At 40.8% G+C, this 19,968-nt stretch overlaps 1 protein-coding gene across 1 annotated transcript in view; it reads left to right on the plus strand.

The window, feature by feature from the left end:
• Window positions 1-4,815, plus strand: part of rnft1 (ring finger protein, transmembrane 1) — a 30,058-nt gene extending 25,243 nt beyond the window's left edge. The window contains exons 8-9 of the mRNA XM_080210673.1: window positions 3,367-3,468; window positions 3,558-4,815. Of these exons, the coding sequence (XP_080066799.1) occupies window positions 3,367-3,468; window positions 3,558-3,692 (237 nt within the window). The 3' untranslated portion in view covers window positions 3,693-4,815. The remainder of the gene's footprint in view (window positions 1-3,366; window positions 3,469-3,557) is intronic.
• Window positions 4,816-19,968: the final 15,153 nt, after the last annotated feature.

Below are 19,968 nucleotides of genomic sequence, written 5' to 3' on the forward strand. Positions count from 1 at the left end.
CCTCCAGCATTAACTTACAAGCACAGTTTCAGCTCTTTGGCTGTGTTGAAAACTCCTCCAAACATGTATCCTTACCCCATCCTTGCATAGCATGGAGTTACCAACCCTCGATTGCCTTCTGAGATCTTCTGAGCTTTTTTCGGGTCTCTTTGAACACCCATATCAATTTAGAGTCTGCTCCTCCCAGCCCTTTCTCTATGGAGCCTGTCTCTTTTCTTAGCTTCCTCGATTCCTATTTCTTAGCTCTATCATTTTCCCTTATTGGGCATGATGTGAAATGTTGGAATTGGACAGGGGTGGGCACAGTAAAAAGTCTCTCAACACCAGGTTAAGAGTTTATTTGGAATCACGAGCTTTCGGAGTGCTGCTCCTTCATCAGGTGAGTGGAGATTAGTTCGCAAACACAGCCTGCTGCGAAACCTCCACTCCTGTTTCCCCTATCCTTGTCTCCTTCGTTTCTCCTAGGATTTTCACCTGTTTTTGCACAGGGGTGTAGTTTTCAGCTCCGAGTCCCGAGGAACCTTGTGTCTCCCGTGTGCACGCTGCGGGGAAAGGGTTGCAGTTGTGCAGTTTGAATCATTTTACGTTGGTAATCCGAACTGTGCACGCAGCCCTTCAAGTGTGTGGGAGGCCTGAGATTTTGAATCTTACTTCACAGCACCCTTGGCTTCACTGAACCTGTATTCTAGTAAACTAATTGCTTCCTTTTCACATTCCCACAAGTGGTCATTTTTCAGATAGCGACAGCGGTGCTAATAAAATATTAACTGCTGCCATCTCTTGGTCACCTTGGGACACTGCAGCTGGTATTTGTAAGTCTGTCATTTGGAAATACAGAAGCACAAAATAAAAACTCCCCTCATTTAAAGATATTTGCCCCATCAGCCTTCAGGTTCTTCCCTAAATTATCTGTAAAACCACAAAACAAAGTTTGCAGCATTTATTTTTATAAAAGAGCATTCAAATTTCTCCTATGGTAATAGGAGTGTTCATGATGTGGATATGCCAGCGTTGGACTGGGGTAAACACAGTAAAAAGTCTGACAACACCAGGTTTCAGTCCAACCAATTTATTTGATAGTAAACTCACTGGCTTTCGGGTTTGCCCCTTTGTCAGATGAATGGAGAGTTCTGGCCTCAGACAGAGCATATAAAGCACAGACAGTTTACAGATTACTGATTAGAATGCGAATCTTTACACCTAATAGGAGTGTTCACCATTGCTCCATAGATTTCCTACAGAAAGAGGCCATGTGGCCCATCGTATCAGCACTGATTGATTCCCCAGCAGAGCAAACCCCCCACCCTCCCCGTAACTCTGTGCATTTACCATGGCCAATCAACCCAACCATGAGTATATCAGAAAAAAGCAAATTATTGCTGATGCTGGAATCTGAAACCAAAAGAGAAAATGCTGGAAAATCTCAGCAGGTCTGGCAACATCTGTAAAGAGAGAAAAGAACTGACGTTTCAAGTCCAGATGACAATTTGTCAAAGCTTTGATAAAGGGTTATCTGGATCAATGTCGGTTCTTTTTTCTCTCCTTACAGTTACTGCCAGACCAAAATATTAATTTAGGTTCCTTTACCCCATCTAACTTATACTGCCCATTTTTCAAAGTATTCTGGAAACCACTCACATAACTTAGCCGGACAAAAAGGTCCACCAATGCCTTGGTGGCATTAATTGGGGAAGAGGGAAAAATACTGCCTCTGTTGTATAGTCTAGCTGCTTTTTAAACAATTCCATTACCCAGCCTAAAAGTCCATGTCTCACATTGATTGCTGTGTTGAAGAGGAATTCGTGTTAAATTTCCTCTTGCTAGTTTGAACCTGTGCCCACTTGTTTAAGATTCAGCAGGTTTTTTTTTTAAAGAGAGCAATGCAACAGAGTACATTTCCACGGACAATTGGGCAGGTCCTTGACGAGGGTAATGGGGAAAAAGCTGGGGAATGGGATTAATTGGATGTCTCTTTCAAAGAGTTGGCACAGGCCATCTCCTGTGCCCGGGGATTTTACAATTCCTTCTGATGCATGGCATGGGGTTTAAGAGACTTTTATTTAAAACAAGCCCAATCTCTTTATAGTGTTAGTCCTATTTCTGAGCCATCAGCACTTCTACATTATTCTAACCTGACACACCACAAGGTTTGGAGAAATATGCAAGGAGGATTGAGCAAAGTGGGTAAAAATAACAACATTTGAATGTTTTGTATAGATTAACTGAAAATAAACCTAATTGGGCTTTTAATTAGCCCATCAGTAGTTGGACTTATTTTAATCTGCTCACGAGAAGAGTTGGGGTACTTTTGAATCACCTTGCTTGAAAAAGTGAACCATTTAGTTTGGTGTCTGTAAATCTATAGTATATGTTTTCCTGATCTTTGTCCAAGAGCACTCTGGTCTAGCTCTATCCTGTTGTTTAATCAGTAGTTTCCCCAGGTGACCTAGCTACTGAGCCTCATCTGTTTTATTTTTAAAACTTATTAGAAAATTGTCTAAACATGTTTTTAAAATGTGCACCACTTACTGGCCAACCCGTGCAACAGCCTTGTTACAGGCAACTGTTTACACTCAGATTTCTATTTTAAATGTGGATGATTTCAGTGTTAACATTTTATACAACAATTGACAAGAGTTGGTCTCTGTGCAGACTTTTTTTAATTTGTGCATAAATATATGATTTATGATGGCACAGTGGTTAGCGCTGCTGCCTCATAGTGCCAGGGACCTGGGTTCAATTCCTGCCTTGAGTGACTGTCTGGGTGGAGTTTGCACTTTAAAATAAAAGTTTATTTATTAGTGTCACAAATAGGCTTACATTAATAGTGCAATGAAGTTATTGTGAAAATCCCCTAGTCGCCACACTCCAGTGCCTGTTCGGATACACTGAGGGAGAATTTAGCCTGCCTAATATTCGATCCATCGAGCCTACACTGACAACAATCCCACCCAGGCCCCACATATTTACCCTGCTAATCCTCCTGACACTAATGCTCAATTTATCATAGCCAATCAATCTAACCCACACATCTGTGGGGAGAACGTGCAGACTCCGCACAGACAGTGACCCAAGCTGGGAATCGAACCTGGATCCCTGGCACTGAGGCAGCAGTGCTAACTACAGTACTGCCCACATTCACCCCATGTATGTGTGGGTTTCCTTTGGGTGCTCCAGTTTCCACCCACACTCCAAGATGTGTGGGTTAAGTTGTTAGGCGATGATAAATTGAGCATTAGTGTCAGGGTAAATATGTGGGGGCTGGGTGGGATTGTTGTCAATGCAGGCTCAATGGACAAAATGTAAAGATCCTGCATATATTCAACTAACAAAACCAGTAACCAATATCACTTTGCTCTGTTGAAGCACTACGGAACTGCAGCCAGCAAGCTTCAGTGCAGTGATGCAGGAGATATTTGTCCCATCTGTCAGACTGAATTCAGAGAGCCTATTGTCCTCATCTGTCAGGTAAATGTCTTAATGAGAAGTGGAAAAATAAATTTGAGAGATCCGTTATCTTTAAGCTCTCTGAATTCCTTTCTTTTTCTGTCCTGCAGCACATATTCTGTGAGGAGTGCATTTCACTCTGGTTTAATCGAGAAAAAACTTGCCCCTTGTGTCGGACTGTCATTTTGGACCACATTCAGGCCTGGCGAGATGGTGCAACATCTACCCATCTACAAATTTATTAACCAGCTGATCACGTCCCTTTGGCCAACAACAACATTGAAATAAGACTGTATGCGCAACTAAGATTTTCTAACAGTTAAATACAAAGGAGAGCTTTTTTTAAAAGAAAGAAACTTTTAGTAATAAAAAAAGTCTTAAAGAGAAATGCTTTATTTTGTTAACGGACATCATTTGACCTAAGTCAGAATATTTTGATTTACACTTGCTGAAACTTGTATATTAAATGTATTATTCACTTATTGCAGTTCTTATTAAGCCTCTCCATGCTGTTTTCAATTCCAAATTGGAAATACTGTTTAAAACCCATTATTTGAATTTTGGCTCAATGTTATCTTTAATGCCAAAAAAAATCAGACTTTGGGTTTAGACCTTTTAATGGGGAGGTTGAATTGCTGGGAATCATACTCCATCAAACCCAGATAGTTACTGAAGGTTTCCATGTCCTTTATATATAAATTTCAATGCCCCAGATAGCTCAGTATGTTCTCTTGAAGAATTCCTAAGGAAGTCTTGTTTAAAATTGCAGGCCACTGGACGAGCAAGGCTAGGCAATTGGTGTTAAAGCAGTTAACGCACCATCATAGAAGGTCTATCAAGTCACAAAGACATGGTGATGCTTACTTTCTTAAAAATGAGTTTGATTTTGGGAGAAAATTTTCACCCCCGTAGTCTGCCATCCAGGTCTACTTGATGTGAATTATAATGAACTTGTGTAGATATGGAAACAAACCATCTTAAACTACTCTTTATGCAGTAAGATGAAGCAATTTTGGAAGAAATTATGTTGGGTCAAAGTTATAAAATGTAACAATCCACTGTCTGATGTTTAAAGAAAGGTCCTAATTGGAAACAGGGAAGGAGCAATATGAGAAAATAAACAGTCATTAGAAGTCCAAATTCTTGCAGATAAGCCAGAGTACTATAATTCACAATGTAGGGAGGCAGATCGATGTGCCAGTTGTATGGAAAGATTGTACCCTGGAAGGCTAAGTGAGAATACGAATAGCTTTCATAAAATCGCAAAAATGATAGTATTCAGCCCATCAGAGCCGCGTCCTGTTTGTTACTTGGCTTAAGAGTTACATTGCCAGACATCCATAACTGGGTAAGTCCCATCCCACCATTCCCCCCCCCCCTCCTCCTTCTCCGCCTCCACCCCCCCTCCTCCTTCTCCGCCTCCACCCCCCCTCCTCCTTCTCCGCCTCCACCCCCCCTCCTCCTTCTCCGCCTCCACCCCCCCTCCTCCTTCTCCGCCTCCACCCCCCTCCTCCTTCTCCGCCTCCACCCCCCCTCCTCCTTCTCCGCCTCCACCCCCCCCTCCTCCTTCTCTGCCTCCACCCCCCCCTCCTCCTCCTCAGCCTCCACACACACACACACCCCCGCCTTTTCTTCCACCAAAAAAGAAACACTTCTACCTCTGTGATGTCAATCAATCCAATTGGAGTTGAGGGAATAGAGGAAAATGGCAAAGTACAAACCAAATCATTGAAACCTCAAGGCTTGCCTTCAGATATATTTGCAGAACTATTTTAAGGCAATTGAATCATGTGCATCATTGAAAGCAGTTTTATTTTGTGTTGATTGAAAAACTGAAATTTATCATTTTAGAATGTGTTAATTTGTTTTGAACAGTCCTGAGTTTATTTCTCTAATAAAAAAGAACAGGAATGGAAGGTGTGGCTAAGGTTTCCCCAATTTAATCATCATCCAGTGATTTTCCAGATCCACCTGTGGCTTGGAGTGAGGATCTTCTATCTCTCCAAAAATGCTTGGTATTTACCAAAGATGGGCTGATTCCTCCTAATTCTCTCACCGAAAAAAACTCTGCCAGATTCTCCTGAACAAGTAAAACCATGCCACTGCAGAGATATTGGTTTCATTGTAACTTCACAAAAACAGGTGGCATATTTCAAACCCTTTGTGCCACCATTAGCCAACACCACCACCAGAAGGCCAACTCATGCCATACGCAGTTCAGCCTGAGTGGGGCTGTCTGGCTGGGTCAGAAGGGCTTGGTAGGGCAGTCTGTAAGCAGTATTGCTACCTGTCTAAAACTCATGCAAAAGTAGTGGGGGCTGGACTTGCTTGATTATTTATTCTTCGTCTGTCTCAGTTTTTAAATTCTGTGCTTCAGGGAATTACATTTCTCCAGAGCTGGGAAAAGGGTAGGAGCAAAATCTAGGCAGTGTTTAAAGTTTTAAAACACCCCACTGCCTTAGAGAATTTATAATGTGTCAGGAATTTACATAGTCATGTTTTGCATATTACAGATTCTTTAAATTTTCAATCAATTCTACAAGGGCTTCATTTTAAGTAACACATGCAATTCTCAATTATGTTTGTTTTTGAAAGGAAGTATAAAACCCTATTAGCATTACCAAGATTTTAAAATAAAGACATTGGCTAAAGAAAATGTGGAATCATGAATAAACTCTGATACCAAATATGTCATTGTATTAAGGTGAAATCCCCTCTCCCTCAGGGATGCCAACAACTGTTGGTGGATCTGCTTTTGTAGATTTATTTTTTAAAAAGTACATCAAAGTATTCACTCCCACCTGTGTACCCAAAAGTTGCAATGTCCTGTTTGAGGGAGATTCCTTGAGTAGGTGCAAGCAAACAGGCAAAGAGGGCTTAATCTTTGTAACAGGATGGCTGGGTGGATCAGACGCTGCTGGCTGTAACCAGCTTCTGTAGCTCCCGTGTCTCAGCATTTGCATCCCTAACAGGTTGTGGGTCAAAACCAGGAATCTAGTCTGTATTTCTTCTAGATCTGCTCATGGGGTGTGATTAAAATTTCAATGAAATCGAATTAAAACACCAGCCAATAAATTCTTATAATTGCTTTAGATGAGTCTGTTTTCTTTGATTTTGTTCTGGATTTAAGTAATTTCCTTTAATGTTTGTGGTTTTGAAATTTGGTTTATTTTACTTGGTAGAATGCATGTTGTAAGGGGAATATGAAATTAATGTTCTTTCCCTTTCCCAGTCTCATCTAGATTTGAAGAATTATAAATAAAATGATTTATTTGCCAATGACTTGACGTTTACTTGTCTTCTGACAGTATCCTTAGAATCTCTAAGCCATTTGACCTATTGAATTATAGAATCATAGACAGCGACCACAACCCCACCCAGGCCCTACCCCCCATATCCCTACATATTTACCCGCTAATCCCTCTAACCTACACATCTCAGGACACTAAGGGGCAGTTTAGCATAGCCAATCCACCTAACCTGCACATCTTTGAACTGTGGGAGGAAACTGGAACATCTGAAGGAAACCCCCACAGACTCAGGGAGAACATGCAAACTCCACACACACACAGCCATCCAAGGCTGTAATTGAACCCAGATCCCTGGCACTGAGACAACAGTACTAACCACTACTGCCATGAAGGTAGTTGGTCACAATTTATAGGTGGCAACAACTGACTGGATTATTGCTAAGAATGTGAAGCAATAGAGTAGAGAGAGAGATCCAGCAGATTGGAATAATAAATGGAGTCTGCAGACTGGAACTGGCAGAATGAGGAGAGGTTATATTTGGTCAAACACTCAGCAATCTACAACCCACCTCCATTGTATTGAGGTGTATTCTACAATTCACCTCCACTACTGAGATAGACAGAGATTACAAACATTTTATTTACTCTGCCTTTAAAGAATACCTAAATGTACCAAAACAACTAATACAGGGGGCAATGACTTCATAAAGTGTAATCATTTGAAAAACAGAGAGCATTTGGGCGGGTGGGGAGTTACAAAAAACTACCAGGCCAGTGAACGGAAACGCGGGAACTTCCCTCCAGTTGACAGCGTCCAAATTTTAATTGTAGAGGGGAACTTGCACACAAATTATTTTAATCTATTAAATGAATTTCAACACGTCTATCAGTAACAACTCAAAGCGGCAACAAGGAATCATCTTGTAAGTGTTTTTTTTATATATATATATACTAATCTCAATCTTTTGTTCACGCTTGCTTTCAATCGAGAAATCCCCATTCAGCAGGGTTCAAGCTCATCTTTTTACACCACATCCTGAAATTTAAATGTTCTGTCACAGTATTCTAGTTTAATGTGATAGTTTAACTTTTAAGTTGAACTACCCACTGCTTTTTTTTGAACTTTGAACATACTAATGAAGGTTGCTCAATGCAAGCATCAAGTTTTTTTTTTAAAATAGAACAGTTTAGCATGATAGTATCAAAATTTGGTTCACAGTCCTCCAGCATAAAGCCTGTCGAACAATTTCTATTTCTGCTTATATGTCATATTCTATGTTTGAATGTAGAGCTTGGAAAGTTCTGTTCTGACTACTTAATTATCATACCAATCTCAAACTTATGAACTTGGTAGAAGTGCTCTTATGAATTTAATAGAACAAAACTTATTATTCTTTGTCTGGGGCCTTTGGGGTTCTTAAATATAAACAAATGGCCCATTAATAGCAAACATTTAGACCACATGAACAGAAACCTGGTTCCCTAGTTTCAGTTGATAAACTAGTTGGTGGTGCAGAATATCGTAAGTAGAATCATAGAATCCCTACAACACAAAAGGAGGCCTTTCAACACATTGAGCCTGCACCAAAAACAACCCCAGCCATTTTATTATCATCACATGTATTAGCATAGTGAAAAAAATATTGTTTCTTGCGCAAAAAACAGACAAAGCATAGAGAAGGAAAAGAGTGCAGAATGTAGTGTTAGTCATTGTTAGGGTATAGAAAAAGATCAACTTAATGCAAGGTAAGTGTATTCAAAAGTCTGACAGTAGTAGGGAAGAAGCTGTTCTCGAGTCAGTTGGTACGTGACCTCAGACTTTTGTATCTTTTTCTCAACCTAAGAAGTGGGAACAGAGAACGTCTGGGTTGTGTGGGGTCCTTAATTATACTGGTTGCTTTTCTGAGGCAGTGGGAAGCGTAGACAGTGTCAATGGGTGGGAGGCTGGTTTGAATGACGGATTGGGCTTCTCTCATGACCCTTTGTAGTTTATTGCAGAATTGGACAGAGCAGAAGCTATACCAAGCTATGATACAACCAGAAAGAATGCTTTCTATGACTCAGACTCAATCCCCATAACCCCACTTATTTACCCTGCTAATTTCCATTCAGACTAAGAGGCAATGTAGCATAGCCAATCAACTTAATCCACACATCTTTGGAGTGTGGGAGAAAACTGGAGCTCCTAAAGGAATCCCATGCAGACACAGAGAATGTGCAAACTCCACACAGTCAGTCAAGGTTGGAATTGAACCCAGATCCCTGGCACTGCGAGGCAGCATTGCTAACCACTGTGTCACCAGAGTGTGTAATAAGTAGTTATTTGCCTCTCTGCAATCCAATCATGGTAGGAACAGAATACTGGATAAAAGCTTCCATGCACTTGTATTTTATTTCCAAGTTATTTCTTCCAATATCTTCTTCTGGCCTAGTCAAAACCAACATCTCAAGATTATCTAAATGTTGGATCATTTGCTGAGTACATGCACATAGTGCTACACTTCAGAGGTACTTAATTGGTGGCTCTTCTACAGCATGGTTGTGAAGGGTGCTATATAAATATAAATATAAATATTTTGCTTTAGCTATTATTTAACTGGTGTGGATGACTCTGAAATGGCCCAACAAGTCACTCAGTTGTATCAAATTGTGACAAAGCCCAAAAGGGATGAAACTGGATGGGTCACCCAGCATTGACTCAGGCACCAGAAATGACAGTAACACATCCAGCACTCCTTATTAACATCTAAAGACTTGTGTCAAAATTACAACCTTGGCCCAAACTTGGACAAGAGAACTAAACTCCTGTAGTGAAGTGAGAATGACTGCCTTTGATCGACAGTGACATCAAAAGCCTTAGCAAAACTGAAGGCAACGGGGAAATGCTGGAAAATCCCAGCAGGTCTGGCAGCATTTGTAAGGAGAGAAAAGAACTGACATTTCAAGTCCAGATAACACTTTGTCAAAGCCTTTGTCTGGGGCCCACTCAGCTTTGACAAAAGGTCATCTCGACTCGAAACCCGTTTCTCTTTTTACAGATGCCAGACCTGCTGAGATTTTCCAACATTTTCTCTTTTGGTTTCAGATTCTAGCATCTGCAGTAATTTGCTTTTATAAAGGCAATGGGAATCAGGATTGATTGGAATCATAGCTGGCACAAAGGAAGGTGGTTCCTTTGGGTCAATCATCTCAATTCCAGTACATCAGATTAGAGACCTAGGTCCAACCATGTTCACAATTGTAAAATCAATTTCAGCACCATTCAGGACTTCACAGGTACTGAAGCAGTTCATCTCCATATGCAGCAGGACCTGGACAATATTCCGGTTTGGGCTGATAAGTGGCAAGGAACATAATGCAGAGCAATGTCCATTTCCAACAAGAGATAATCTAACTATTCCCCTTCAACAAGTGGCATTACCATCATGGAATCTCCCACTTGGGATTAAAATTGACTAGAAACTGAACTAGACCAGCATTGTGGCCACAACAACAGATCAGAGACTGGAAATTCTGCAGAAAGTGACTCACTTCCTCAGTCCTCAAAGTCTATTCACCATCTATATGGCACAAATCAGGAGTGTGATGGAATACTCTCCATTTGTCTGGCTACAAGTGCAGCTCCAACAACACAAGCAGCTCAACACCATTCAGGACCAGACAGTCCTCTTGGTCAGCATCCCACATTCAACACCCATTCCGTCCCATTATTAATGCACGGTATCAGCAGCATCTATAAGATGCACTGCAACAACTCACCAAGGCTGTTTCAACAGCACTTTTCAAACCTGTAATCTCTATCACTTTCAAGGGGCAACAGATGTGTGGGAACATTGTTAGGAAATAGAGGTACTTTTAAGTTCTGTTTGTATTGCATGGTGGATGTTAGAAGTGAATATGGCTTTAAGTTTAAATTATATTTTTGTACTTGCAAGTTAAGAAAGGAGGAATTGAGTTTCAATTACACTTTAAAAGATGCTTGCAATTTAATAAGGATTTATAACTCAAAGTAGGAAGAACTATGCTGTTGCCTAGCAATAGGGACCCCACAAACACAGGGAGAAACCAAAGAGCAGTTTTTAGTTTAGAAAGATGGTGACACACATTTGAAAAAAAGCATTTTCTCAGAATCTACCACAGCAGACAGGGAAGGGGACAGCATAGAACAGGTCCCAAACTAAAGAACAGAAAAGTCCCAGAACCAGGGAGAGATACAGAAGGAAGTTCCACGAGAATATCAAAGGGAATAAGCAGAAATCTGGAAAATTTCCTGTTAAGTGAGGAGCAGAGGCTCCAAATTAAATTACAGCTATAGGGTGCAAAAAAACAGAAGACCTGAGGAGACAGCCAAAGTTTGGTGATTTATTAGTACAGGCCAGTGAAGCAGCAGTGCTTTGTTGGCACAGTTTGGTATGAGAGATTGACTGAAAAACAAAGCTTGAGTGCATATGGCAATCCAGGGGAGGGGAACATCAGGAGGAGAGGTTGCAATCCTGGAGGTGGATCCCTGAAGATATTCTAGAGAAAGCTTTGTTTGGGAGGAGGTTCCAAGGGGCGTCCCTGGAGTGTGGAGATGGGAAACCCTTGTATGGAAGACAGAGTTCCAGCAAAACCAGTTGGCTGGGAATTGATGAAGAATCCATATTAACTGTTTTGGGTGGCATTTGTCACTTGGTTTTAAAGTATGGTGTGTCTGACCACAGGTCAATGATTGAATTGCACAGTCCATACTTACTTGGAACATAAGATACAAGTATATGAATATAAGATAGATTTTGTAACTTGTGTTATCCTTACAAATCTGCAAATCTGTAAAGGCATAGTTGTGGGTGAAGGAGTAGTGTATTGTATGTAATTTATCTTTTCCTAAAATAAATGTTTTATTCTTTCGTTAAAAATACATCAGCAATTTCTGACTATTCAGTAGCTGCCCTCCACATTTCTATACCAAAAATAAAATTTTTCTATACCAAAAATAAAGAAAGTTTCACTCTCAGATATGACTTGTTCAGTATATCAGCTAGGGTTGTGATACCACCAGCTCCCCCCACAAGCCACTCACCATCCTGACTTGCAAATATGTCACTGTCGCCGTGTCAAGATCCTAGAACTCCCTTCCCAACAGCACTGTGGGTGTACCTACACCACATGGACTTCAGCAATTCAATTAGACAGCTCACCACTATCTTCTCAAGGGCAATAAATATCAGCCTAGCCAGTGAAACCCACATCTCATGAACAAATAAAAGATAACAGAGTCGACAGCTCACATCAGGCAAGCCATTTTAGAATTCATTTACAACTTATTGCTTAATCTAGGTCTTCACGTGAGGGTCTTTACAGAGGTGTCATTACCAGTGCTATTCCTGCTCTAGCATAATCAATGTAAGGCAGTGCTCTCGCCCAGCAACTATCCCATTTTCCCACAAACCTACCTTGGTCCTGGATCTTACAAATGGACATAAGGATGTGACCTCCATCATACATCCAGCAGTTCCAAACCAGAAAGAACTTGCTTGCTTAACCTGCAATGGGCTTGTGTTGCCATGTATAAAGTACAGAGCAACATTTTGCCCCATTTCATTTGCCCTGGAGGTCCACATTTTGCTCAAATTGGATCAACAATGCAAAAGGAATGTTGAACTGTAACACAGTAGAGTACAATTCCTGAATGCTACCGTGCGCATTGGGCATTGCCCAGTTTCAATCATATGACTATGGAAGTAATTAAGCCCCGAAGAGGATGCAGTGAAGACTCATCCTTGCCTCAAAGCACAATGTGGGAGGAAAAACTACAGAAACCAGAGGTTTTTAGCCTCAAAAAGAAGCTTGATTCCAAACAGCAAGGCCTTGACCTTCAACACATTTGGCTCTATACAACGAGGGCTTTTTATCACAGCTAATAACTGCTGTACCACATATCAACCATCTTCATTAATATGTCTGTGCTGCCAATGCTCAAATTGGAACTCAAAATCACAACCATAGAATGGTTACAGAGCAGGAGGCCATTTGGCCCATTGTGTGTGTTGGCTTTCTGAAGGAGCAGTTCACCTATTGCTACTCCCATAGCTCTGTATGTTGTTCTTTTTCAGATAATCCAGTTCCCTTGCATCAAGCACACTGCATTCCAGATCCTAGCCAGTGTAAGGTTTTCATGCCTTCATTGCTTCTTTTACCAATTACCCTAAATCTATGCCCTCTTGCCCTGAATTCTTCCACCAATGAGAAATCTTTTCCCACCTATCCTCTCCAAGCCCCTTATGGTTTTGAATACTTCTCCCAACTTTCTCTTTTGCCAAGGAAAACAGTTCCAACTTTCTAACTGAAGTTTCTCATTCCTAGAACCATTCTGGTGAATCTTTTCCGCACTCTCTAATGACCAGAGCCAGACGCAATACTTCAAACGGAGGCCAAACCTTTTCAGGATGAGTGTCTGCCTTCCCACTAATGCTACTCAGTCACTTGCACAGTAGCTAGTCTGTCATGAAGGTCCTGCCTTCTCAACCTTGCCCCTCACCCAAAGAATGATGATCCTCAGGTTAAACCACCACCAGTCAGCTCCCCCTCAAAAAGGGAGAATAACTTATGGTCAGCGGCAACTTAGCCTGTCCTGAATGCTGCCACCTATAATCAAGATGGTGCAGTCTGAAGCTGGTACTTCTAGGACAAAGCTCATTGAGGTCATGAATTATTCAGAATAGTAAGTAGCAAGGCTTGCATTGCTGCTGGGTTACTGACCACTTGAAATTCTGATTTTAATTTCCATACAACATTGATATAGATACTCTTGATTTCATGAGGTGCTCACTTTCATTAGCCTGATTATGACTGTTATTGACTGATTATATTAAGAAAGTTAGAGTCATAGAGGTTTACAGCATAGACACAGGCTCTTTGGCCCAACTTGTCCATGCCACCCTTTTCTAACCACTAAGCTAGTCCCAATTGCCAGCATTGGGCTCATATTTCTCTATACTCAGCTTACCCACGTAACTGCCTAAATGCTTTGTAAAAGACAAGATTGTACCTACCTCTACCATCACCTCTGGCAGCTTGTTGCAGACACACTCCACCCTGTATGAAACAAATTGCCCCTCTGCACCCTTTTGTATCTCCTCTCCCTCACCTTAGGTTGATTCACCCTGCTAAATTGCCATTTAGCGTCAGGGAATGTGTAGATTAGAGGGATTAGTGGGGTAAATTTGTGGGAATAGGGCCTGGGATGGGATTGTCGTCAGTGCACTAGATGGGCCAAATGGCCTCCTTCTGCACTGTAGGGATTCTATGACTGTTATCTTACACAGAAGGTGCCTACAGCAGGGTGACCCATTCTGGTTCTAAACCTATGCCCTCTAGTTTTAAACTCCCCTACTTTTGGGAAAAGATGATTATCTACCTTATCTATGCCCTCATTATTTTATTGACCCAAGTTGTATTAATGTTTACAATTCTATTTATGTTTTCAGCAATATACATTATTTTATTTCCACATTATGCTCTGCAATGTTTTTTCCTTCATACTGTGGTCCTTTCCTTCATTAGATACTCTGCTGGTAAATTTGCCCCAGGCCCCTGCCAAAGCAATTTTAAAACCAGCTGCTGATGTTGGATAGGCCTACGCTCCAATTTTCTATCCATCAGAGATAATCCCTAATCTCTCCCTTGTGTCACCATCAGGTCATTCTATTGAGTGAGGTAGTTGTAAATTGTTGTCCTTTCCACACTGCAATGGATGAGATCAGCAACATGCGGACATCATTCTTTTTCAACTAAAGTTACAAACGTGCACACATTTTGTTCCTTGGGGCTTTGCATTGAGTAGGCTTCCTGCGCAGCATGGTGGTACACTGGTTAGCACTGCTGCCTCACAGCACCAGAGGCTTGGGTCGCTGTGTTGAGTTTGTATGTTCTCTCCGTGTCTGCGTGGGTTTTCTCCTGGTGTTCATGTTTCCTCCCACAGTCTGAAAGACATGCTGATTAGGCACATTAACCCAAATAGATGCTGGAGTGTGGGGATTTTCACAGTAACTTCATTGCAGTGTTAATGTAAGCCTTATTTGTGACTAATAAACTTTACTTATACTTCCTCTAATCTCACAACCCCCAGCTTGAAGCAAAACAAATTAAAAGCATAAGAGTGAAAAATGATGATTCATGATTCCAGATAAGCCTGTTGGACTTGAACCTGGTATTGAGAGACTTTTTACTGTGCCCACTCCAGTCCAACACTGGCACCTCCACCTTGTAAAGAAACAGAGCACTGCACATGCACTGCAATAGGGAGCCAAGTGCAGGTCTATCAAAATAAGGACTTCTATGAATCAATTACTTTGCCCCAAGTACTTTTAAATGTTCATTATTCCTTGGACATGATGTATCTGTAATTACAATAAAGGGATACATATAAAAAATGAATTCAAGTTCATCTTAACATTTGAGATGACATGACTGTCATGCACATTGCCAAATCCAGCAACTGTCATTACTTCATTTGTGACCTGCCACCCAAACCGCAAACAAACAAAACAAAATTTATTCAACCTTACCTTCAATGGGGTTTTACAGATGTTCATTGACCTAGATTTATTTCATAATACAGCTGATTTAGGTACAAGATGATTAAGGTGAAAAAGAAAATGAGATTTCACATCATTTTTACTTAGGCAACTAAATAATGTAGTCCTATCAGCATAATGAGGCAAGAAGCCTAATTCTCTAGAAGTAAAGCATTGTGCCAACCTACTGATCTTTGGAGTAGGGAGAAAAGTCATCCAAGATCAGGTATAATGTCCTACGTATAAAAAGTGTTAGGGTGAGATGCTTGTGCTTTTTTTTCAGGATTGGAATCATGAGTTGGGACAAAGATTGCTCAACTCCAGTTTTGTGTTCACTTTTGCAGAACTGAATTTTCTTACTCCTTCTGCCTGGCCAACTGTAACTAACGGGATTGTCCATGCAACTAAAGTCAGATCTTCCCTATTGTCAAACGAATGCTCAGAAGTTCAAATGAACATTATAGAAAACTTCAAAAGGTGTCCTACTGAGACATTCTGTCAAGCTTGGCATAACAGATATTAGGGCAACAGTGATATCCTGCCACTCATATCATTCACAAATTCCAAATTATACTTGGACACTAAAAACACCAACTTTCTCCAGTTGAATTCCATTAATCTAATTGAGATGCAGCATCCGAACATACTCCCAATGAGTACTTTAATACAAAGGTGCTTGTGGATGCATTAAATTCAAAATCAGAAAAGCTGTTGAATAGTTCTGAAGCCCTAATTTAACAAACATTTGGCCTATCGTTCTGTCACACTTTTTAGGGAAATACCATCTTTACTTGCTTTGTTTTTATAATTTCTATTTTTTATGCCATTAACGTTTATCAATATTCAGCATATGCAACTGTCTGCTTGACAACATGCTACACAGTTTGAGCCTATACTCTCTGGAATTCAGAAGAACGAGGGGAGATCAAATTGAGGTATGAGAGATGATGAGGTATGGATAAAGTATATGTGGAGCAGATGCTTCCTCTTCTGGGGCATTCTAGGACGAGCAGTCATAGTCTTAGGATAAGGGGTAGCAAATTTAAAACAGAGTTGAGGAAAAACTACTTCTCCCAAAGGGTTGTGAATCTGTGGAATTCACTACCCAAAAGTGTAGTGGATGCTGGGACAGTGAGTTACACTGATTTTTAATTGGTGATGGGTTGAAGGGTTATGGGGAGAAGGCAGGAATATGGGGATGAAGAGCACACCCATGCAGCCATGATCGAACGGTAGAGCAGACTTGATGGGCCAAATGGCCTAATTCTACTTCTATTTCTTATGAACGTACAAATAGCCACAAATATGAGACCTAATGTTTTACAGATGATTGCGGGATGCAAGATAAATATAATGACTCCGTGATAAGGGGCTTCAATAAAATGAAATTTGGTCATCACAATATATTCAGCAGTTACTACCATATTCAACTTCCCTTTTGACTGTTTACGTCAACTAGTTTACATAATGTTGGTAAAACATTGTGATTTCTGTCTTTGCTGGTCTCTAGAAATTTGGCAATCTCCACATGCATTCAATCAAGGCAAGCCCAAAATATTGGCATTACCAGGAATAGCAAATGGGTTCTGGCTTTCACCAACATAACTGTGTTTTTACTCAGTGTTTCGTCTGCAAAGACGAGACTTCATCCCGATCCTCAACTCCAATTGATTCAACATTTGCGAGAATGACAACTTTACAACTACAGCACACCTGTTCAATATCTCTATCAGTTACAATTGAGCCACATCTAGCCAACAACCTGGGTTAAGGTTTTATCTTTACATGCTGGTAATCTTAATGATGGTACAAGTCAAGAGTAAATGTGCACAGTGGCTATACAACAAGACATTCAACAATTCTGAAGCCTGTTTTCTATCTTTTAAGCATTTGTGATATGATTGACAGCTTAATCTTGTTCTTCATTTATCCTACTAAATTTTCTTCATAAAATAAAAAAGCCATCCTTAGTTTAAAGTTTATTTATTACTGTCATAAGTTGTCTTACATTAACACTGCAATGAAGTCACTGTGAAAATCCCCTGGTTGCCACACTCCAGTGCTGGTTCGGGTAGAGTGAGGGAGAATTCAGCATGGCCAATGCACCTAACCAACACGTCTTTCAGACAGATGAAACTGGAGCACCTGAGGAAACCCACACAGACATGGGGAGAACGTACAAACTCTGTATAGACCCAAGCTGGGAATCGAAATTGGGTCCCTGGCGCTGAGGCAACGGTGCTAACCACCGCATCACCAATCCTGGCGGATGATCAATGAAACTGTAACGCGCAAGGACATTGCCTATAGAGTGAACATAGCACAAGTATGAAGCTCCCTTGATAATTTTAGGAGTTCCTTGATGTTTGTTTGTAAGCATTTAAAATTAATATTCAACCTAAACCATGCTGTTAATTCTCATCCAGTCCCTTATAATCCAGTGCAAGGTATTTTCTTTTGATTGGGAGAGGATGAAAAGACAGGTTTCAAATGAGGGCATTGCAAAAAAAAGAAATAAAGGAGTCTTCCCTTCTGTTGAAGGAGTCTTAAAATTTTCAATGTCAAGGGCCAATTGCAAGAGACTGATTAACACTTTGGGTGGGATCCTTAGTCATAACTGACGTCATATTCTAGATATCAGGCCCCAACAGACTGATCTGCTGTGCTTTTCAAAAGTTTATTTCTGGTTTCCAACATTTGCAGTCTTTCTGCATAGCTCTGCAATGAGATTATGGTGTTATTATTAAAAGTACATATGAAATTTAGGCAAACAAAATTTCTAGAGATGTGATGTATGGAGAAAGTATATCTATGCTGCTCAGCGAGAAGTAGCTGGTCACACAGATTATTCACTACACCATGAATTCATCCAAAAAGAAAGAGAGGTTGGAGGTAAGGGAACATGTGAACTGTTCAATCTTGTTCAGCACGCTGGAGCATGCTGCAACTTTTTAAACTTAGCACATTGCTTAGATAATAAAGTGACTTTTTTTAAAAAAAGTTGACTAATTCCTCTTTTTTTTGTGCCCTTTTTATAATCAGCAAGCAAACTGCTCATAGATCATCTGTGTAAGAGTAGCAGCATAGGATGACTAATGTCCCAAACTTCCTTCTGTTGTAGAGCAGTAGGCTTCTACATGGGGCTTCAGGACTTTCCAAATGAGAACATGATAGAGCCAGAAGATAGGTTCAATCATACATTAGAGAAAATCCATCATACCACCACATAAAAAATCAGCTAATTGAGTTACTTGGCCAGCAAGCAAGCTATTAGACAACAAATCAGTAAATGTATATGAAACAAAAAATTGTGGCAATAATAGAATCATAGAAACCCTACAATGCAGAAGGAGGCCATTCAGCCCATCAAGACTGCACAGACAACAATCCCACCGAGGCCTTACCTCCACTGGCCTATATGTTTACTTCACTAACAGGCCAAAGGGCCCGTTTCCCGTGCTGTGTTGTTCTTTGTCCCTCTAACCTACACATCTCAGAACACTAAGGGTCAATTTAGCATGGTCAATCAACCTAGCCCGCACATCTTTGGATTGTGGGAGGAAACCGAAGCACCCGGAGGAAACCCATGCAGACACAGGGGGAACGTGCAAACTCCACACAGCGACACCAGCCGGGAATTGAACCCAGGTCCTTGGAGTTGTGACAGAGCAGTGTTAACCACTGTGCCGCCCAGAAATAGAACATGACTCAAATAAACCTGGAAACATTTTGCTGCATGTCCCCAACACAAGATGATTCAGGGAATATAATTGCTTCCAAATTAATGATCAGGTTAATAGATGATTAAAGAACCAGTGAGATTGTCCAATGTGAGGAAAGCGTACTACATAGTGATACTGAGCCATAACATAACAGCAGTGTCAAAATGGCAATCCCTTATTTGCATTACAAAGTTACAATTGACCTCATTGTCCACAAAGGTGTGGAGTTAGGATGCTGAACAGGGAGGGCGTTGTGAGCCTGTGACCATTACATGTAACTGGACAGCATAGAATTCAACTCCGATGCCCTTCGGGGCTAAAAGGCAACCAAAGCTCATTTTTAAGAATGGTCAGTTGTACAGTTATTGGAAGGCCAAAGGCACTTACCGGCAACAGAAATGAGAAAGGTGAGGGGCACACAAAAAAAGAGAGCCTGCATCACTATTTTGAGTATTACAAGATGGATTCACTGGTTTTAATGCTTTGGAACTGTCCTCTTCTGGCTTCACTTCAAGGGAACTGCCAATTGGTGCTCCCTGGCCACGAACAAGATGAAACTCACTGCCTCACATCCTTTGGTTTTTTATTCCTCTGAGGAAGCCTGTGACTATTCTGCACTACTATTGACAGCAGGGCTGAGGTAAGAAATTCACCAATGTTGAATCCATGAGCGTACATTCTAAAATTCAGGAATCTGTCTTTAAAAATAAAGTAGGTAAAACAAGGACATGATACACATGCATATTAACAGAAGTCAATAATACCATGAAATGTGAACTAGTGTCGTGTCAGCTATCAGCTGGTGAAAAAGGATGCATCTGCTTGTTTGGTTTTGGTTTCTAGTGCAGATGAAACTACTGTAAATGATGTGTAGCCATGATGTGGAGTTGCTGGCGTTGGACTTGGGTATGCACAGTAAGTAGTCTCACAACACCAGATTAAAGGCCAACAGATTTGGCAGCACAAGTTTTCAGAGCTTTGCCCCTTCAT

Source organism: Carcharhinus amblyrhynchos, chromosome 23, assembly GCF_965287045.1.
Source record: "Carcharhinus amblyrhynchos chromosome 23, sCarAmb.v2.hapA, whole genome shotgun sequence".
Classification (NCBI taxonomy): Eukaryota; Metazoa; Chordata; class Chondrichthyes; order Carcharhiniformes; family Carcharhinidae; genus Carcharhinus; species Carcharhinus amblyrhynchos.